At 45.8% G+C, this 19743-nt stretch overlaps 1 protein-coding gene across 1 annotated transcript in view; it reads right to left on the bottom strand.

The window, feature by feature from the left end:
- The window catches only part of Fam135b (family with sequence similarity 135 member B), a 297392-nt gene that overhangs the window by 44656 nt on the left and 232993 nt on the right, over positions 1-19743 (bottom strand). Inside the window, exons 8-9 of the mRNA XM_046449180.2 lie at positions 6974-7127; positions 4557-4606 (exon numbers count right to left, since the gene is read on the bottom strand). Coding sequence (XP_046305136.1) covers positions 4557-4606; positions 6974-7127 — 204 coding nt within the window. The remainder of the gene's footprint in view (positions 1-4556; positions 4607-6973; positions 7128-19743) is intronic.

Raw genomic sequence — 19743 nt, 5'->3', positions numbered from 1 at the left:
TCAGCCCTGGAGGAGCTTAGGGCTGAGGGAGAGGTGAGGGGGCATCATGTGCCCTGGCATTGACTTCCATGCTAAGCAGTCAGATCCTCATGCCATGGGTAGCCAGCAACCACTAGGGCTTTCAGTCAGCATAGTGAGATCTGGGGCTGGGCAGGTGTCCATGCACACAGCCTGACCCTCTGCGTATTCTGCTTGGGAATGCTGTGTGGAGCAAGGGCTGAGTCCCATGAGGTACCCACCACAAAGGGGCTCTTGGTCGCCAAGAGGCCTTGGAAACAGCTATCTTCCAATGTGGCGAGGTCTGTGACTCTGCATTCTAGGGGAAGGGCCCTAGGAAGTCAAGCTGGGCATTGCTGTCCCCAAGAGAGATGCTCTGGAGTGCAGCCCAGGACGCGGAGCTGGGACAACATGCTGTAGGGAGGAGCCAGCCTGAGAAGATCAGAGCCTGTGCTGGGCCTCCTGGAGTGGCAGAGGGAAGGAGCAGACCTAAGGCCTAGTGCTCTCCACACAGGGCAGCCCCCAACTCTCCCACCCCCGTGGCCTTTTAAAGTTGAGAGCCTTTACTTGAGGGAACTTGTTAAAGAACCTCCTGCTCCACCCCAGGCCAAATGAATTAGAATCTACATTTTAATGGACCCCCAGGTAATTCCTAAGCATATTAAAGTTTGAACATTCTAGAACAGAGGGAGAAATGGATGCTGTTACTCAAACCAGTTGCCTCTGGCTGAGCTCTGTGGCCCTGACTGCCCCAAGCAAGCTCTAAGTCATCCAAGCTGAGTTGCCTTTCAGAATTAGCACAGGAAGTAGGAGGAGAGCACACAGCAGGTGCTCAGTTTGCACCAATTACATTCTTTGGTTTGTTATTGGAAAGTAAATGGAATGTGGTCTGGGGCCCTGTTGTGTACCACTGTGCCTCCTTGAGTTTGAGGTTAGCTCCTCCATAGCAGGGTCTTGAGAAACTGAGCATTGTTGACCTTCTGGAGGATATTTCCAGGCTTAAATGAAACAAGTTATTTCAAAACCCTCCGGCAGGTGGACTAGTCAAAACAAAGAAGCACACAAAATAAACAATAACAAAACCCCCCAAAACCATGCAGAGGGGCTGCTCCAAGCAGCCACCAACTGCTCACAGTTGCCAGCTGAGCTTCTTTCCCAGGTCCCACTAGGAGGTGCAGCTCTGGGAAAGACTATTAGGCACTTCAGCATCTCCCATAAGTTATGGGGGTCAAGAAGGGAATGATTTTTTTGTATTCAGAAAATCCTGTTGCTGTATTAAAGAACAACCAGCCAAAAAGTGTCACCTCTTAGTAGCTCCCCAGCAAGTTTCCGAATGTTTGCTGTCCAAAGCACATGGCTGAGTGTGGACAGAACCATCCCTCTGCAGAGAGCACATTTTCTTCCTGACCAGTGCTCAGCAGGGACCCTCACGGCCTGCTCCAGCCCATCTTTCCAGCTCGGCTCTACAGCAGGGCTTCAGGAACACAGCACTGCAGCCACGCTGGCCCCTCTTCCGTGGTGCTCCAGTCCTGGTGCCCTGGGCCTCACAGGGCTGCTGTTCCTCTGCTGGAATGCCCCTCCCTCCCTGATGCACTCCCTCCTGCTCCCTGGCAACAGCCCCTATGGAGCAACCCCACCTCCCCAGAGAGAACCAGGCCCTCCCCTCTCCTGGCCCACCACCCTGCCTCGCACTCTGTGGTTCTAGTGTGGCCGCCTCAGGAGATTCTGCTGTCTGTGGAAACAAATCTGTTTTTCACTAGGCTGCAATTCCCAATGGCCTCTTCTACCTATTCCTAACAGATATCCAAGTGGCTGGTGCTCAGCAGATGCTTAGTAAAACTTCATGATTTGCTGAAGCACAGAGGCACCCACACTCCACTGCTGCAGAGACCTAGCTTTCCAATCCTCTGGAGTCACCGGAAGCCTCCAACCCTCTCTACCAGTGGCAGGCCATCCAGATGGAAACCTTCACTGCTGTTTGTCATTGGCCACAAGGTGGCAATGTGCTGTCTCTAAACAGCTCTGCAGGCTGTGAGCTTAATATGGGGGGCTTCCGGGGAAGTGGGGTGCTGCTTCTACTCCAACCACAGGCCAGCCCTTCAGCAAACCTAGGAGCAGACTGATGGCCAGCACATCACCCTTTCCACCTTTGTCACCAAGCCACTCCCTACAGCAGTTGCATAATAAAAATTTTCAACAAAATTTGGTTATAAAATAAAGTCTGTGGTAACAGGACCATAGGTTCCTGGAACCCAAGAGGCAGCATCCCTGGAGTCTGGGACACTGCAGAAAGGAGGGGGCAACCAGGCAGCCTTTTGTGAAATACGCTTGATAAATGCTTTGGCAGGCTCTGTCCTAACCTCCGAGTCTCTCACCTGAACCAGAGCAGGCAGCAGATGCGGAGGAACCTCAGCAGGAGGCAGGGCCTGGGCTCAGACCCTCGCAGCTCACCCCTCTGACTCACGCACCTTAAGGAAGACTTGCTCCTCTGTGTCCACTTACCATGAAATAAACATGGACCTGTGAGCACTCCCCCCAGAGCCCAGGGCTGCTGCAGGCACAGTGCACAGAGACCAGTGGGCAGGGAGCCAGCCTCCCTCTGGGCGGGGCCTTTGCTATTCCTTTGTTTTACCTTCACCACCCAAACACCCTTTCCTGCCCCAGCTGCTCTCTGTTTGTGATTCTGTGAGATGCAGCTTAGTCTCTGTTCCTGGCAACCAGTTTCTAAAGCCCTCAGAATTCCAGGAGCTTAGAAGCATCTTTTCTTATTCTATGTTGAGTTTATGCTAATGTGGAGACCCTTGACAGACCCCTAGACAGCCTCAGGGGAGAGGCTGGCTGTCTGAAAAACCAAGGGGTCAGGAGGTTGGAATTTTCTCTCCAGGCCTCTGGGGAAGGGAGAAGAGCTGGGGATCTTGTGGAGGGCCAGTGGTCACCTTGGCCGTGAGGCCATGCACTGGAGTGCCCGTAGAAACCTTAATAGATGGGGCCTGACAGCTTCTAGGTTGGTGAGTATACCCAACTGAAGTGCCACCCTTGGGACGCCCTTGCAGGACTTGCCCTATGCCCTATGTATTCACCTGGCAGTTTGTCTGCATCCTTTCTGACATGCTTTATAACAAAGTGGGCAGCCCACATCTGGCTAGGGTCAGAGAAAGGACAGTGTGCGTGAGGTACCACCTGATGGCAAAGTGTTTCGTGCCGGAGACAACTCTTAAGTGTCCCTTTGCCCACATAGCCCCCTAAGGACGTGAATCCTCCTTCCTGGCTCACTATGATCTAGAGATTTGTCCAGGCACCCTGGTGCAGGGGGCACCCAGGCCTCTTGGTCACTTGCCTGGGCTCCCTCCCCAAAGCCTCAGTCATCGCACGTGGCCCGTTCCCAGGCCCTTCTGACTGTTCTAGCAGCACAGCCTTGCGCCAGGCCCTCCTACCTCTGGGGTCCATGGGCTGCACTCCTGCAAAACCACAAGGCTCAAAGCCAGGCTCCAAAACAGCTTCCTCTCTGGGGTCCACTAGGGCCTACCTCCTCCTGAGTAAACTTAGTGACACCATCCACCTGAGGTCCCACAACCAGGTAGAGTGCCTGTGTCCTCATCCCTTGCCAGGCTCATGCATAGTAGGTAAGATGACAAGGACAGAAGTAATGGCTTAGGGCAGTGCTGCATGCCAGGCTCTGTCCTCCACACTGCAGCCAGGTGACCTCATTGCATCCCCATAGAACAAGTGCATCACACACAGGAAAACAGCCACCAAGAGGGGAAAAGACCTGCCCAATGCTTGTCCAGAGGTGGAGGACCACACCCTGTTATTAGGTCAGAGGGCCTCTGCCCTTTACTCACAGGAGGTACATGACCCAGGACAGATGGGTCTGCAGATTGATAGGCAAATGTGCCAAGTCCTGACTCCTTTTGCAGAGGAGCCAAGGGTCCCAGGAAGCAGCATTAACCACTCCAGGATCAGCCTCTTCCTCACCTTTAAAAGCCTGACCAGCCTGCGGTGGCCTGCCAGGCGCACTGCCTTCCCGCTCCTTGCTTCGGAAGTCGCCCAGCTGAGCAGGGAAGGAGTGGACTGGCTGACTGCCCACAGCTCACAGCCCGAGCAGGGATGCCTGGAGGGGATCTTTCAGGAATTTGGGGTAACCTAATCTAGCTCAAATGGGCTGAAGTAGCTGACCCCTTGACCCCTTCACTGGGCCTGCACAAGTGTCTCATGGGCGTCCTTTTGATGGCAGGGGTCTCAATTCCACTCACACATCATGCAGAGGCTGCTGGTTTCTGGACATGCTTCCTGTGAAGACAATGACCACCTGCTACTTCACTTTTGCTGACCTCCAGTCACCTTTCCCACACCTCAGACCACCCCGCTTCTTTGCCCCATAAAGATACCTGAACCCCATTCTTAGGGAGGCAGATTTGAGGCTCCTCCTCCATCTCCATGGCATTGGCACCTGTGAGCTAACTTTCTCTTTTGTAAACCTGGTAGCTTCCATGACAGGCTTACTGCCCTGTGGGCATGACTTCTTTCCATCAGACCCACAGGGTCAGCCCTCTAGTTACCTGGAGCTCTGAGCATAGCTGGGAGAGCGTTTCTTCAACAGCAAGGGCCTCTAGGAAGAAAGAAGCAAATACCATACAGTTAAACGAACATGCACGGAAATGAAGATGCTGTCAATTAAAAGAAGAACAAGTTTCAAGTTCTCATTAAAATCACAGGAACAAACACGATTGATGAAGGCTCCTCTCCATGCATTCCTAACCAGCTGGAGGCACCGTGCTTACCGACAGAATAAACCTGATTTGGAACCAAGGGCTAAGCCCTAGGTAAAGACCAAAGTCCTCTCATCAATGCATTTATATAAAAGTAGATCCTCCTAAACTGTATAGGGCTTTTTTGGGTCAAAGTGATTTTTTTTTCTTTAGGTACTGGGGATTGAACCCAGGGGCACTTAACCACTGAGCCACAAACCCATCCCTTTTTTGTATTTTATTAGAGACAGAGGCTTGCCAAGTTGCTTAGGGACTCACTAAGTCCCTGAGGCTGACATGGAACTCAAGATGCTCCTGCCTCAGCTTCCAGAGCTGCTGGGATTGCTGGCATGTGCCGCTGAACCCAGAGTGATTCCATTTTTATTTCCACTTTTTGAGGCACATGGATACACACAACACAGATATATCTTTCCAAGACATAAAGAGCATGGATTTGTATCTCCATCTCACCCATGAAAGATCAGAAGCCTAGAGAAGTGGGGTGGCAGATCTGAGTCCTCTGCGGGCTCCAGGGACTAGGACAGTAATGAACACCTAACTTTCCATGCCAACATGGTCCCTGCAATGTCACTGTGGCAGCATGGACCAGTGGTGCAGCTCTCAGGGATGTAATGTTCATGGTCATTACTTTTTGGAGTTATTCCCTAGTTTCACAGTGCCATCTGCATGTGGCTGTGGTAGGTGCACTGTTTCCCAGGTGAGTGTGAGCAATCCCTTAGCACCTGGGATCCTTCCTGCAACACAAGTAGCACAAACCTCTCCACCTGACTGCTGACCTCAGGTCTGCAAGGTCCCCAACCCAAGCAAAACAGAGCTTTGTCATATTGGTTTTGTCTGCATCCCCAATGTCTAGCACAACTCCTGCACACAGTAGGTGCTATGTGTCAATACAAATATGATGAGTTGGTATAAAGAAACTTGGTTCCTTTGGGTTAAGAAAAATGCTACATCAGAAAAAGCCAAATGCAGCTGAATGATATCCATTTTCTCTCTGAGTGATGTGAATCGCACCGATTCTCTGCATGTCTTTATAGCATGCATAAGATTGACACCTGAAAAACATTTTGAGGATTGCCTGATTCAAAGAGTAGTGCTTGAGCACAGGATTTGACTGGGGTGTCAGAGCTGATAGTGATGGATGGCAAGAGGCTTCGGCATTCAATCCTAATACCACAACTCCATACGTTCTCCTTCAGGCCCAGTGTCGGGGGAGTGGATAAGGGATCTGAGGAGCGACTGCTCTCAAAGACCTCAAGACTGCTGGGGAATGGGGACATGCAAATGCATCATTACACCTGTGTTCACTGCCATGATGGACACTGGGTAAGACGTGGACACCACCTCTGCCATGGTTTTTGTAGCCGTTGATTTCCAGGGGTGTAGATGGGGAAGTTAAGGTCTCTGACACTAGAACAGGTGTTAACCCTGAATTTCAGGTTAAGGGCTCAGACGCTGCTCTAGAGACCTATGAGCAGAACTGCAACGCAAGCCCTACTGTAACTGAGGATGACATAAGACCTTCCAGGGGTCAGTACAGGGACTCCGAGCCTTGCCATGGTTCTGTCACACACAGGGCTGTGCGACCCTGCCCCTTCTACCTCTCTGTGCCATCATCTGTCAATCAAGAGGGATTTAGGCTTAATAATCTCTATGATGTCTAACCTTCAGAAAATCCATGTGCAAGAATCTATTTGTCTCAAGACAGCTAAATCTGATGGATATTAGTAGGTTTCTGTAATCATCCAGATTAATTATAAGTATTTAATATTTACATATACAAACATATATGAATGGGTGTATGCGGCTGTGCATATCATTCTTTACTATGGACATGTAGCTCTTTATTAGGATTGTTTTCCACTCTGAAGCTGCAATTCTATAATTACTGCCTAGTTAAGGAAAGACTCTAAACCCACATTCTCCCCTAGAAGGCAGCATAACATTATGTACCAGGCAGGTACACACTACGTGTTCTGTGTTTGGTGGATAAGTGAATGAGTGGATGAGTATACTCTTAGACACTAATATCTAGACTTACACATTGCCCTTTGAATACTGCCTCCTTCTAGAATGAGGTAGGGCACACTAACCCTCCCTGAACAATAGATGTTACCATGAAACTTAGCAAAGCATGATACCGTTTCTCCAGCCCAGTGACCAAGGGGCAACATTAGCTTCTGGTCTTTTCCCTGCCCTTGGCCCCTTACCCAGCTCCATGTGTGGCAGCTCTGGGATGTCCCTCATGATGAGTAGGAAGTAGAGGCGGAGGCCCCGGTAGGCTTGTAGTAGCAGGAGACACAGGTCGCGGTGCCACTTGTGGGCATGCTGCATGCAGTTCTCTGAGGGGACATAGAAGCTTCCCTGTGGGTGGAACAGAAACAAAGCTGAGGAATGGCATACCTGGGCTAGTAGCACAGGGATCCTTCCCTCCACCTGCTGTGTCAACCATCAAGGACTGTGTGGAAGAGAGAGACCTGAGTTCCCATGTCTTCTTTGTCCCTCTATGTGGGAAAAATAACGAAATCCAAAATACTCCTGTTTTGCCATGTTCAAATTAAAATAATAATAATAATATAATAATGATGATGTTGATGATGATTGTGATGGTGATAATGGTGGTCGTGATGGTGATATGGTATTGATGATGATGGTGATTGCTAAAGATGGTGATAATAATAATGATGGTGATAATAATGGTGATGGTAATAATGGTGTTGATGGTGATGATGGTGGTGGTATTGATGATTATATGGTGGTGATTGTTGAAGATGGTGATGATAATAGTGATGCAGATGATGGTGGAGGCATTGATGGTGATATGGTGTTGATGATGGTGGTGATTGCTGAAGATGATGATGATGGTGATGATAATGGTGATGGTGATGATGGTGGAGGTGTTGATGGTGACATGGTGTTGACGATGATGGTGGTGAATGCTGAAGATGGTAATAATGGTGATGCTAATGGTGATGGTGATAATGATGTTGATGGTGTTGATGGTGACGATGGTGGAGGTGTTGATGTTGATATGTGTTGATGCTGATGGTGGTGGTTGCTGAAGGTGGTGATGATAATTGTGATGGAGATGATGGTGGTGGTGTTGATAATTGTGATGATGGTGGTGATGATGGTGAATGATGCTGGCAATGGTGGTGGTAATGGTGACATTGTGTTGATGATGGTGATGATTAATGAAAAAGGTGACTAGTGACAATGTTGATGATGATGATGATGGCAAAGATGCCCTGACATGGCAGGTTTGTGAAACTGAGTGGGGCCCACTTAAGGTCCCCTTCCACTGACTGTGCCAGGGTCCATGCTAAGAAGAGGCAGGGACAAAGGCAGGCAGGTCTATTGGCACAGAGTGATAAAAAGAATTTGAAAGACCCTCGTGGCAGTCGGAGGAGTAGCAGCTATTGCTTAAAAGGAGGGAAACTGTCTTGTAAGAAGAATGAGGTGCTGAGGAGTTGCCTAACCTGTGTGGAACACACCCCCTGGGGAGCTCTGGATGTGGGCACACGTGTCAGAGTGCTCTGTGTTACATATTTAGTTGGTGGACATAGAACTGATGACACTGGTAGAATTACAAAGTGTTTTGTCAAATGAGAAAATGATGCTTACATCCACAAAGAACTTGGAGACCTAGACGTGACAAAAAGGAAGAAATGGGACAATTTTGACTCTTTTTTTTTTTTCCTTTGGTACCAGGGATTGAACTCAGGGGCACTTGACCACTAACCACATCCCCAGCACCCTCCTTTTTTAAAATTTTATTTAGAGACAGGGTCTCACTGAGTTGCTTAGCATCTTGCTTTTGCTGAGGCTGGCTTTGAACTCCTGATCTTCCTGCCTCAGTCTCCTGAGCCTCTGGGACAACTTTGACTTTCTTGTCAACCCAAGAGACAAGGACATCCTGAGGTCAATGTTGGAGAGATGTGTTCTGAGGGCAGAGAAAGGAGTCCCACAGGGAAGTGCTCAGATGGGGAGAAGGGAAGCCGCTGGGCAGAGGGCTGGAAGATGGTGGAGTGAGGACCTGTGTCCCTCTGTTGCCCACATGGCCTGGTGGGAGGAATCGATGTCTCTGCGTCCTGTTGAACAGCCGGGCAACGGGTCGGTCTACTCTCCTGGCTCTGAGCCTTGGTCTACATGGCGGGTGACTCTGGCAGCCTCGTGCTCCAGTTTTTCTCCTTTACCCTTGCTGCCACCTGCGAGGGCATAACTGGTCCAGTGGGGACAGAACAGGTCTGATGAGGCCAACGGCCATCGGCACTCCCATCTGTGCTCCCAGTTGTGAGCAGGCGATGATGGGACTGATGACACCCTTTGTCCCCACTTGTCTTGATGACTGGGTAACATGGGCTGCAAGGCAGTATGCATCAGACCAGATAAAAATCTCAGGAATGTCATCACCTGGTTCGGAGACAGAGAGGTCACTGGTGTGCTTTCAGGGTCACTAAATGTGAGGGCGGGAAGTGCACAGGTGGAGCAGGGCACTGCACTCTCTCGGAGGCCTCCCAGAGGCTCACTGATGGCTTGGGCTCTGGACTTGCAGAGAGGCCTGGCCTCACAGCACGGACCCTGTCTTTGGACCCAGCCATTGACCAGCACTGGGTGAGGGCCACCCAGGGCGGATGGGAGCAGCTGTCTCTAGACAGGCAATCCGCACACTCAGCTGATTGCTCTTGGCCCCCAGCTTCCTGGCAGTGTGAGGAAGGGGTGCCTGCAGCCCAGGGAAGGTTCTGGGTGGTAGACCCACCCATGTCTGCTGGAGACACCCTCTGCTGCCACCTCTTCTCCTCAGGGCCTCACTTTCCTCAGTTCTGAATCCTAGCTTTGGATTATAAAGATTCCAGGTCCCTTTTGATTTGAATTTAAGAGAGACATTCAACAAGGTTTGCAGTCAAAGGACGTGCTCATTTCACAACCCGAAAATTCAGCCCCTGGAATGTCTGTGTCTCCCAGAACTCAGGCCAATGCACACACTGCCATTTCCCTTCTTTCCTATTATTAAAATCAAATTACAGAGAAGCCAGTGCAGCTGTGGAAAGACTAGCAGAGCTTGCACAGAAGAGGGAGCTCATGAGAGTCCCCAGGCCTGCAGAGCAGAAAGGAAACCACTGTTCATAGACCATATGGACAGTTCCATCACCAACCTGCAACAAGCACCGTCAGTGCTTCCACCAGCACTAATGTTGCTTTTCAAAATAGAATGTAGCTGTTTAAAGAGAAAAACTCAGTGTCACCAAAGAAAACACAACACAAAGTAAAGTGCCCCATTCTCAAGTGCGATGATTTCTTGTGGATCTTCTAGAACTCTTCCATACCCGTGTGCACCTCTGTTTTAGCATGTGTGTTCTCACAATGCATATGCATATTCCAAATTCACGCACAGATATACGCATGAGTTAGGGAATGCTCCTGTCATTTCTCAGTCCTTTTTTTTAAAAAAAAAAAAATCTCTTAACAGGTCTCAGGTTCCCTCTGATCCTATGGAACAGTAAAGCATTTGGAACGCCTGTTTCCACTTCCTGGATGGAAAGACTGGCTCAGAGAGCTGAATGGTTAGCGCTGGTTCCTCTTCTTGGCAGCTGCAGAAATGATCCTGGAAGCTCAGGTGCCAAAGCCGGGCAGTCCTCCCTCAGCATGCAGCACGCGCCTCTGAAAACCGCGCCTGGCAGAGAACAGATGCTCCACAAAGGTCTGCCTCCTTTGACAGAGGCATTAATTTAAGTCCTGCCGTGTCTCCATTAGCTGTGACTAAGCAGACGGGACTATACAAAGGGCCTTATGAAGGCACCACGCGTCCCCAGTTAGTCAGCTTCAAGCATCCCTGGGAATCCTGTTTTCTGTGCTGCCTTCTGCTCATAACTCCATTTTCTTATCACCATGACCTTGTTTTTAAAGTGCTTCAGACCCCAGTGAAGAAGGCAAGGAAGCTATGAAGCCTGTTATTAAATTTCACATTTAAAGCTAGACCCTGTGGCTATAATCCCAGCTACTCAGGAGGCTGAAGCAGGAGGACTGCAAGTCTGAAGCCAGCTGCAGCAACTTAGCAAAAATAAAAGGACTCAGAATAAAATGAAAAGGACTAAGAGTGCAGCTCAGTGGTAAAGCACTTGCCTAGATGTAGAGTGTATGAGACCATAAATTGAATCCCTAATACCAAAAAAGGAAAAGAGAGGAGGGGGGATCTCAATCCTAATATCATGAATGTTTCCAGAAAGATACAAAGAGTACTTTAGGGAACCTTCATAAAGCTGATTCCGTATGATTATTGAAGTAATAAATGTCAAAATGATAATCCAAAGAGAGAACCTGAAAAATATATGGGTAAAGATTGTTATAGCAGACAAAAAAGAAAAAGGAGAAAGAAAGAAAAGAGAAACCTCCATTTTCCATAAACTACTCACCAGCATGACTTTTGGAAAGTGAGTAATATATCACAGAAAATCCCATTAGCCAGCCCTCCAGGCCTGCAGAGCCCATGTCAGTGTGGAAAAGCCAATGAGCGCCTGTTAGAATCGGATTGAAAATCCTTGCACAATCTCCCTGGCACAGAGAAAGAACACTCTAGCAACCTACTTTTCAAAGTCTGGGATAAAAACCCTAAATAATGAAACAGGACTCCAGCAGGCCAGACATACCATTAGGCTGCACATGAACCCACAGGAGAGGGCTCTTGCCGGGGTCCAACCCACACTGGGGCACACCAAGGGAGTGTCTCTCCCTTCCTGAGGGTGAACTAAGACAAGTGAAAGTGGGAAAAGACTTGTCTGGTTGGAGTAAAGCATCGAGTCTGCAGCACCGGCTCCAGCCAACATTGTTTTAGTTTTGGGACTCAAACTCATGTTTGAGTTCTTGCTTTGCTTCTTCTTACCAACGTGGCTTTGGGCAGTTCATCCTATCCCTGCCCTGCAGATGCACCATCTGTAAAGAGGGGACCATCGTAGCTGCTGTTAAAGAATAAATGAAACCATTCTGGAAAAATGCGGACTGATGCAATGTTCTAATGGAGAATGGGAGCAAACGGAAAGGCATGTTTGTGCATCAAGGATATGCACATTGATGGCCTCTGTCAACATGTCTATGGGTGGTACAGCATAAGAATCAACAGTGACCCACCAAAAACCTTGTAGCTGCATCTTAACTCAACAGATGTCCAGTGGGAGCTCTGCAGGGGTGTGGTTCCGTTTGAATACAGAACTTGCTGACGGATCTGCCCTTCAACCACCATGTGACTGAGCCAACCCCTTACAGCACCAGTTTGAACATGGAAAGTCAGGATAAAAATGGAGTTAGGTGCTTAGGAAAGTGTTTGATATATAGTTAAGTATGTACTAACTGCTAATTAAGAACCTTTAGTTTTTATTTCTTTTTCTTTCTCTACCACAGTATATGCAAATTGAGCATAGCTAAGTTTGATGTGGACCCTTTCTTTATATATGAACCTCTCAACACTTCATCTTTAAATCCAATCCCTGCCCTGGTCTCCAGATCTCTAAATTCCAAACTTCTGATTGAATAGCTTGCCTATTTGCCACAAAACCTTCTTAAAGGAGATTATTTGTCCCCCTGACCTGATCTCACTTCCCTCTGGTCTTCACTTACGGATCCCATTTCCTAACACCCTAGAGCCAGGGAGTTCTCTTGGGCTCCTGACTTTGTCACCTCAAGAATCTGCTATCAAGTCTGGGATTTCACATTTGATATTCTCTTCACTCGCCCCAGAGTGAGTTGTCTTCACTGGTTACTTGAATTATTCAAAACGTCCTTCTCATGGGCCTCACAGTTCTGGTCTTCAATGGTCTGGTGCCTTAGTCCATGCAAGCCGGTTCACATCATCACTTACCACTGACAAGACAATTCCAGATTCCTGGGTGTGGCATTTGAGTCCTCTGCACCCTAAACTCCAGCCATGTTTCCACATTTAGATGCTGCCTCCACTTCTGTCCAGACCTTTAGGTGCATTTCTCCTCTTAAAAGCCTGTGCTGCTTCTGCCTGAGAGGCCCTCTGTCAGTCTTTTGGAATTACGTCCTGTGCACCACTGAGACTCAGAGCAGATGTCATCTCTGGGCACTTGTACAGCCACCCCTACTCTGTGACACCTCATGCATGCCTCATTAGACCAATTATCCAAACTCTTTCCTTGCAGCCTGAACACCTGCAGGGTAGGTGCAGCGTGCTGCTTGTCTCTGAACCTGGAACACCTAGTGCATAGGCAGTCACTGAATGCACAGAGGTAGACAAAGTGCAGGGACAAATGTAGCATTGTCCTACAGGTCACTGCAACTAGAACACTGCAGACTGGACCAACATATGCACATTGAAGGCCACCTTATCCTTGCCTCTTCCTATTTCAGAATTGTGGGCTTTCACACTATTTGGGATCTGGATTAGGATTTCCAAGATTACCATTACAATCATGCTGTAGACACTTATGTTTATTCACTTGTTCATAAGGAATATATAATGCAATCTTTGTTTTACTTGGCATATGATGAATGGCTATAATTCATAAAATAATTCAACCTTAACATAAAAGCAAGGCATATCTTTTGGCAAGAAATATCAATACATTTTATGTTAAAATTATCGGAGAATGCATAAATAGAATTGATTTTTAGTATTCTAGATATTTATTTGAAAAATAAATGTAAGCACTGTCAGACCTCAATATCTAGAGCACTATTACTACAGCTACCATTCCTTATGTGGCTGTGGTTGCCTGGTACTATGTTTTGTCTTTGTGTTTCTCCTCTTGATGGTTCAGTGTCTTTAAACTATTATCCCATTTGTACTGATAAGAAAATAATCTTGATCATAAAAACAATAAAAATTGGCATTTATGATTTGACCCTGTTGAATGGCAGGCATGGTTCAAGTGCTTAGTTCTCATGCTGCCCCTGTGAAATAAGTCTGATTATTTGCACCCAAATTGTGGAGTAGGAAACTGAACCTCAGGATGGTACATACTTGTTTTAAGGTCTTCTGGCAAGAGGCCACTCAAGGCACTGGAAGCTTGCACACTCTCAGTCTGAACTCTGACCTTCCTCTTTGCACTAGCTTCACACAGTTTAAATACGTTGCCTGTGTCCACACATCTAGGAAGCAATAGAGTTGAGTTTCTAACTCAGGTCAGGACCCATTAGAAAGGAAAGCAGCTCCTTTAGGGAGCAAGAGAGTAAACCCTGTGATAACTAGCCTCAGCTTGCTGCTAGCTAGCTGTGACTTGGGAACTCACTTTCCTTCCCAGCCTTTAGTACCTGCTCTTCAAACACAAACCACTGAGGTCTTGCTCAGTAATTGCTCAACTCTGTGTCCCAGGGCACTGCCTGGGTTCACCAGGCATGAGATGAACTATAAGTTAAAAATAGGAGTCAAAATTTAAAATATAAAAATTGCAAATGATCTTTCTATTAGTACAATTTGATTTGGAATTATGTTCTATCCCCTTGATGACATCTCACAGAGCTGACAGCAATAGTTGCCAGGCCAGGGCTGCATGGTGGACATGAGGTGGGGAAGGCAGGCACCTTCCCTGTGTTGGCTCATGGGCTGTCCCAGGCATCTGCCCCACTCTGTATACGTAGCCTGCCCACCCTGCCTGTGGGTTCTACTTCTGTGTGTTCCCCTAACCACGAGTCCAAAATACTAAAAAATCCTCATCAGTACTGAACATGTACAGATTTTTTTTTCTTGTCCTTATTCACTAAGTAACACAGTATAACCGCTATTCATATAGCACTTACATTGTATTAGGTATTACAAGTAACCTAAAGATGATTTAAAGTGTACAGGAAGGTGTGACATGCAGATTATAAGCAAGGCTTGTTTCACTTTACAGAAGGAACTTGAACATCCTTGGATTTCAATGTCTATGTTGGGTGAGGTCCTGCAAGGACTCCACTGTAGGCACCAAGAGAGGACTGAACATACGTCCTTCCCTCTGCCCTCTCATAGCTCCTCTACCCAGGGATCCTACAAATGACGGTTGAGCCATCACCAGAGATCTCACGGCCATGGAGAAGTAGCCTGGTCCTGTGTCTCTCTCTATATACAGCTGTTGCACATTGTGCCCCTCGTGGAAGTCAGGGCGAGGATGCTCTTCACCTTCTCAGCTCCTCCCGTGCCATTGGTTGAAATAATACTTTAAAAACACGAGGTCTCTGTGCAGCGGAGAGGTTCCCCCAGCTTTCTAGTGCTCCTGAGGAATGGATCCCCACACAGGTCCTACCCAGCACAGCTACAGCCATTGGAGGCTGTGGGAGGGCAGGAGTGGGGTGAGAACACCAGTTCCCCGTTCTTAATTCTCTACTTCTAATTCAGCTTAATAATCTTGGCTTCTGTCTACCCATGTGCCGAGAAAATGGAGAGTTCTGGATAAGACACCGGGCTCTCCCTGTCCTCCCACAGAGGCGGCCTCCTCAGCCGGGTAGGCCTGGTAGGCTGAGCTGCACTCAGCTCTGGACAAGAATGCATTGTTTCTCAGTGCCCCTTACAGCCAGAAGCAGGTCCCATCTCCTTTGATGACATCACTCATCATCCTCTGTAGAGAAAGACAGCTGCAAAGGTGTCCCCCACACAGGCCTCTGGTGCTAGGGGACGGGGGTCACACAGGAGAGAGTCCACGTTAAGTAGAGGATGGAAATAGACCAGTGGTATGCACTCAATGTTTGGGGAAATCATGGGGTGCCACAAGCATCAAGGAGGGTAAGAGTGGCTGGGCTTCCTCTTCAGCAGCGCTTTCCTGTCCATGGCAGATTGAGATGCTGTGGTCTGTATAGGAAGTTGTCTGAGAAAGGAATTCATTGATTAAAAGTAAAATCCTGAAAATCACTTGATTAAACCAATGCCCCCAGTTCTACGGTGGCTCAGAGGTGAACACAAACTATGTGCCTGAAAATCAGACCTCAATCTGTGCTGCTCATTGTTTTCATTTCTGATTTCTAAATATTGCCCTTTCCTGTCTGCTTATAAAAGTTTGTTTTAAACAGCAACTAAAATGTGGTTTTTGATCAGTTTATTCCCAAGCCACTGCAAGGTACAAAAAAACTTCCATTTGTGTGTGAAAAGCAGTATTCAGTGAACTTGGAATTAGAGCTTTTACCTAGGATCAAGAGGTCAAGTTTAGGATTTTCTACTCACTATGAATAAGGACTTGCTTCTGCAATTGGACAGGAAACTTAGCTGCCCTCCAAAGGCAAGAAAGAGTGAGCCAGATGGTTCTTACTATCCATAAAGGACAATGAACTTGCAATCTATCTTCTTATCGTGATTATTATCGGTAGGAGTGCCAGATAAAGCCTTCCATTGATATACTAGAGTTAATACATTTTTTTTAAATAAATTGGTCACTGCCTATAATCATCAAGAGATTTTGACCGACTTAGAACTTTAAAAATTGTAGCTAATTAGTAATTACACAAGTTGACATATTGATGATGAATAATTCATAGCCATCTTACAAATTCCCTTCATACCTATGTGCACTTTGCATGAATATATAAGTTGTGCTATTAAACTGTTTGACCTGAGAGAACTGTTCACATATCATCAGCATTATGATCAGTTATCTTTATACCCCTCTGTAAGTGAGCAGGGCAGTTCCATTTAATTTATCATCAGGATCCTAATTGCTCTTTATTGGGTGCTTCCTGTGTGCTCACCACCATGCTGAGCACTTGAGTTCCAGAGGTTAATAAATACTGACCCTGCTGGCAGGGCGTCCACTCAAGCTGGAGGAAGAAAGGACACGAACACATCCTCGCTGTGCACCATGGTAAGTGTGGCACTGGAGGCAGCCTCAGGGGGCTGAGGGTGGTGAGTGCATGGGGTGGGAATGGCCCCCTGAGAGAGATGATGCCACCGTTGAGCTGGAAGGTGAGGAAGGCAGGGAGGGGTGTCTTTCAGGCACAAGGACCATTCCAACGAAAGCCACAGAGTAAAAAACAAAGTGCAGGAAGATAGGAAGTCAGTGTGCAGCTAAAGTGAATGTGTCTGGTACAGAAAAGCAGGACATAACGCCAGTCAGACAAGCTGCAGTCAGTCATGGAGAAATCACATTCATCAGGACACACAGTCAATGTGCAAACAGGTGACAGCGTGGAGCAGTAGGAAAAAGTGATGGGAGTGGACTCCAACTCTGTCTGTGACTCTGGCTTCCACAGTCAAGGCTGTTGGTCTCTCCAGTTCCTGGGAAGGTTGGAATCATGATGCAAACTCATGAAGTAGAATAGGCCTGGACAGGCAAATAACTGACCCCAGTTCCACAGTCACAAAGAGACAAGCCTCTAATTCCAAAGAAGCAGAGCCTGACTTAAAGGTCAATCTCTTGGTACAAAATTCTACCTTCACCAGAATCAACCCTAAGTTGCTTCTCAACTGAGGGGGAGGCAGTGTGAATAGAGATAATGGAAACAGCAGGAGCAAGAGGAAGCAACTGTTATCCACAGGGCTCACTCATGGACCTCAAGAACAGTGAGTTCCACTTGGTGCCTGTGCCCTTGAGACCACAGTGTCTGGTTTTACTTTGAAAGTTGCAGGTTTGCTGTGATGCCCCTCAGACAATGAAGACAAAATACGTGATCTTGAAAGTAGAGTTGACCATGTGGAGGAGATGGTAAGAAACCATGAACAGAACATCCAAGAATTATAGGAAAACCTGAAAAGTCCAAATTTAAGAGTTTTCAGAATAGATGAAGGAGCAGAGATACAAACCAAAGGAATGCAAATCTTTTCAGTGACAAAATAGCAGAACATTTCTCAAACCTAAAGAATGGATTGGAAAATCAAATATAAGAGGCTTACAGGACCCCCAATGTACAAAATGACAGCAGACCCACATCAAGACACATTATAATGAGAGTGACTAACACAGAGAATAAAGATAAAATCTTAAAGGCTATGAGAGAAAAAAATAATCAAATTACTTATGGGGAAACTAATTTGGATCTTGATGGATTTCTCAACCCAGACCCAAAGCTAGGAGGTCCTGGAATAATATATTTCAAGCTCTGAAAGAAAATGGATGTCAACCAAGAATTATATATCCAGCAAAATGAAGTTTCAGATTTGAAGATGAAATTAAAACATTCTATGATAAATAAAAATTAAGCAAATTCATAACTAGAAAGCCTACACTACAGAAAATTCTCAACAAAATATTCCATGAGGATGAAGTGAATAAAAAAGTGAAAACCAGCAAAAGGAGGATCTACACTAAAGGGACATTTAACCAAATGAGAAACACTAAGTCAAATTAAAAACCAGAAATAAGTAAAAATGGCAGGGAATACAAATCACATCTCAATAATAACCTTGAATGTTAATGGCCTAAACTCATCAATCAAAAGGCATAGACTGGCAGATTGGATTAAAGATGAGACATAACAATATGCTGTCTTCAAGAGTCTCACCTCATGGGCAAAGACATCCACAGGCTGAAGGTGAAAGGAGAAATCTTATCACTCATATGGATTGTGTAAACAAGCAGGGGGCCGCCATCCTCATCTCAGATAAAGTAGACTTCAAACCAAAGTTAACCAGAAGAGACAAAGGAGGAAATTTCATACTTCTTAAGGGAAGTATATATGAGTAGGACATAATAATTATGAATATTTATGCCTCAAACAATGGAGCATCTATGTGCATCAAACAAACCCTTCTCAATTCAAAGAGTCAAATAGACCACAACACAATAATACTGGGTGACTTTAACACACCTCTCTCACTACTGGACAGATCTTCCAAACAAAAACTAAATTAAAAAACTATAGAATTAAATAATACAATCAATAATTTAGACTTAACAGACATATATAGAATATTTCATCCATCGATGAGCGAATTTACTTTCTTCTCAGCAGCACATGGCTCCTTCTCTAAAATAGGACATATCATATGTCATAAAGCAACTCTTAGTAAATACAAAAACAACAACAATAACAGAGATAATACCTTGCATTCTATCAAATCACAATGGAATGAAATTAGAAATCAATGATAAAGTAAAAAATAGAAGTTAACTCTCACAAATGGAGACTAAATGATATACTATTGAATGATGAATGATAATAGAAGAAATCAAGGATGAAATATTAAAATTCTTAGAGGTAAATGAGAACTCTAATAAAACATATCAATATCTCTGGAACACTATGAAGGCAATACTAAGAGGAAAGTTTATTGCACTGAGCACATTCATTAAAAGAAAAGGGCAACAAATAAATGACCTCACACTACATCAAAGCCCTAGAAAAAGAAGAACAAATCAAGATCAAATGCTGTAGAAGAAAGGAAATAATTAAAATCAGAGTTGAAATCAAAACAAACAATTGAAAAAATTGTCAAAACAAAAAATTGGTTCTTTAAAAAAATAAATAAAATAGATAAAACCCTGGTCATGCTAATGAAGAGAAAAAGAGAGAAAACTCAAATTACTAAAATACAAGACGAAAAAGAAAAATATCACAATGGACATGTCTGAAATACAGAAGATAACAAGAAACTATTTTGAAAATCTATATTCCAACAAAATAGAAAATATCAAAGAAATCGACAAATTTCTAGAGACATATGACCTACCCAAACTGAATGAGGAGGTCATAAACTATTTAAACAGATCAATTTCAAGTAATGAAATAGAAAACTCCATCAAAAGTCTACTAACCAAGAAAAGCCCAGGACCAGATGGATTCTCAGCCAAATTCTACAAAACTTTCAAAGAAGAATTAACACCAATATTCCTCAAAGTATTCCATGAAATAGAAAAGGAGGGACCCTTTCAAACTCATTCTATGAGGCTAATATCCCCTGAGACCAAAACCAGAAAAAGACACATTAAAGAAAACTTCAGACCATTATACCTGATGAACATAGACACAAAAATTTTCAATACAACTCTGGCAAATCACATTCACAAACATATTTAAAAGATAGTGTCATGATTAAGTGGGGTTCATTCCAAAAATGCAGAGT

The sequence above is a fragment of the Marmota monax genome, unplaced genomic scaffold (genome assembly GCF_021218885.2).
Source record: "Marmota monax isolate L192 unplaced genomic scaffold, Marmota_monax_Labrador192_F-V1.1 WCK01_AAM20220418_F8-fsc00073, whole genome shotgun sequence".
NCBI classification, from domain to species: domain Eukaryota; kingdom Metazoa; phylum Chordata; class Mammalia; order Rodentia; family Sciuridae; genus Marmota; species Marmota monax.
This window is presented reverse-complemented; position numbering and strand designations above follow the sequence as displayed.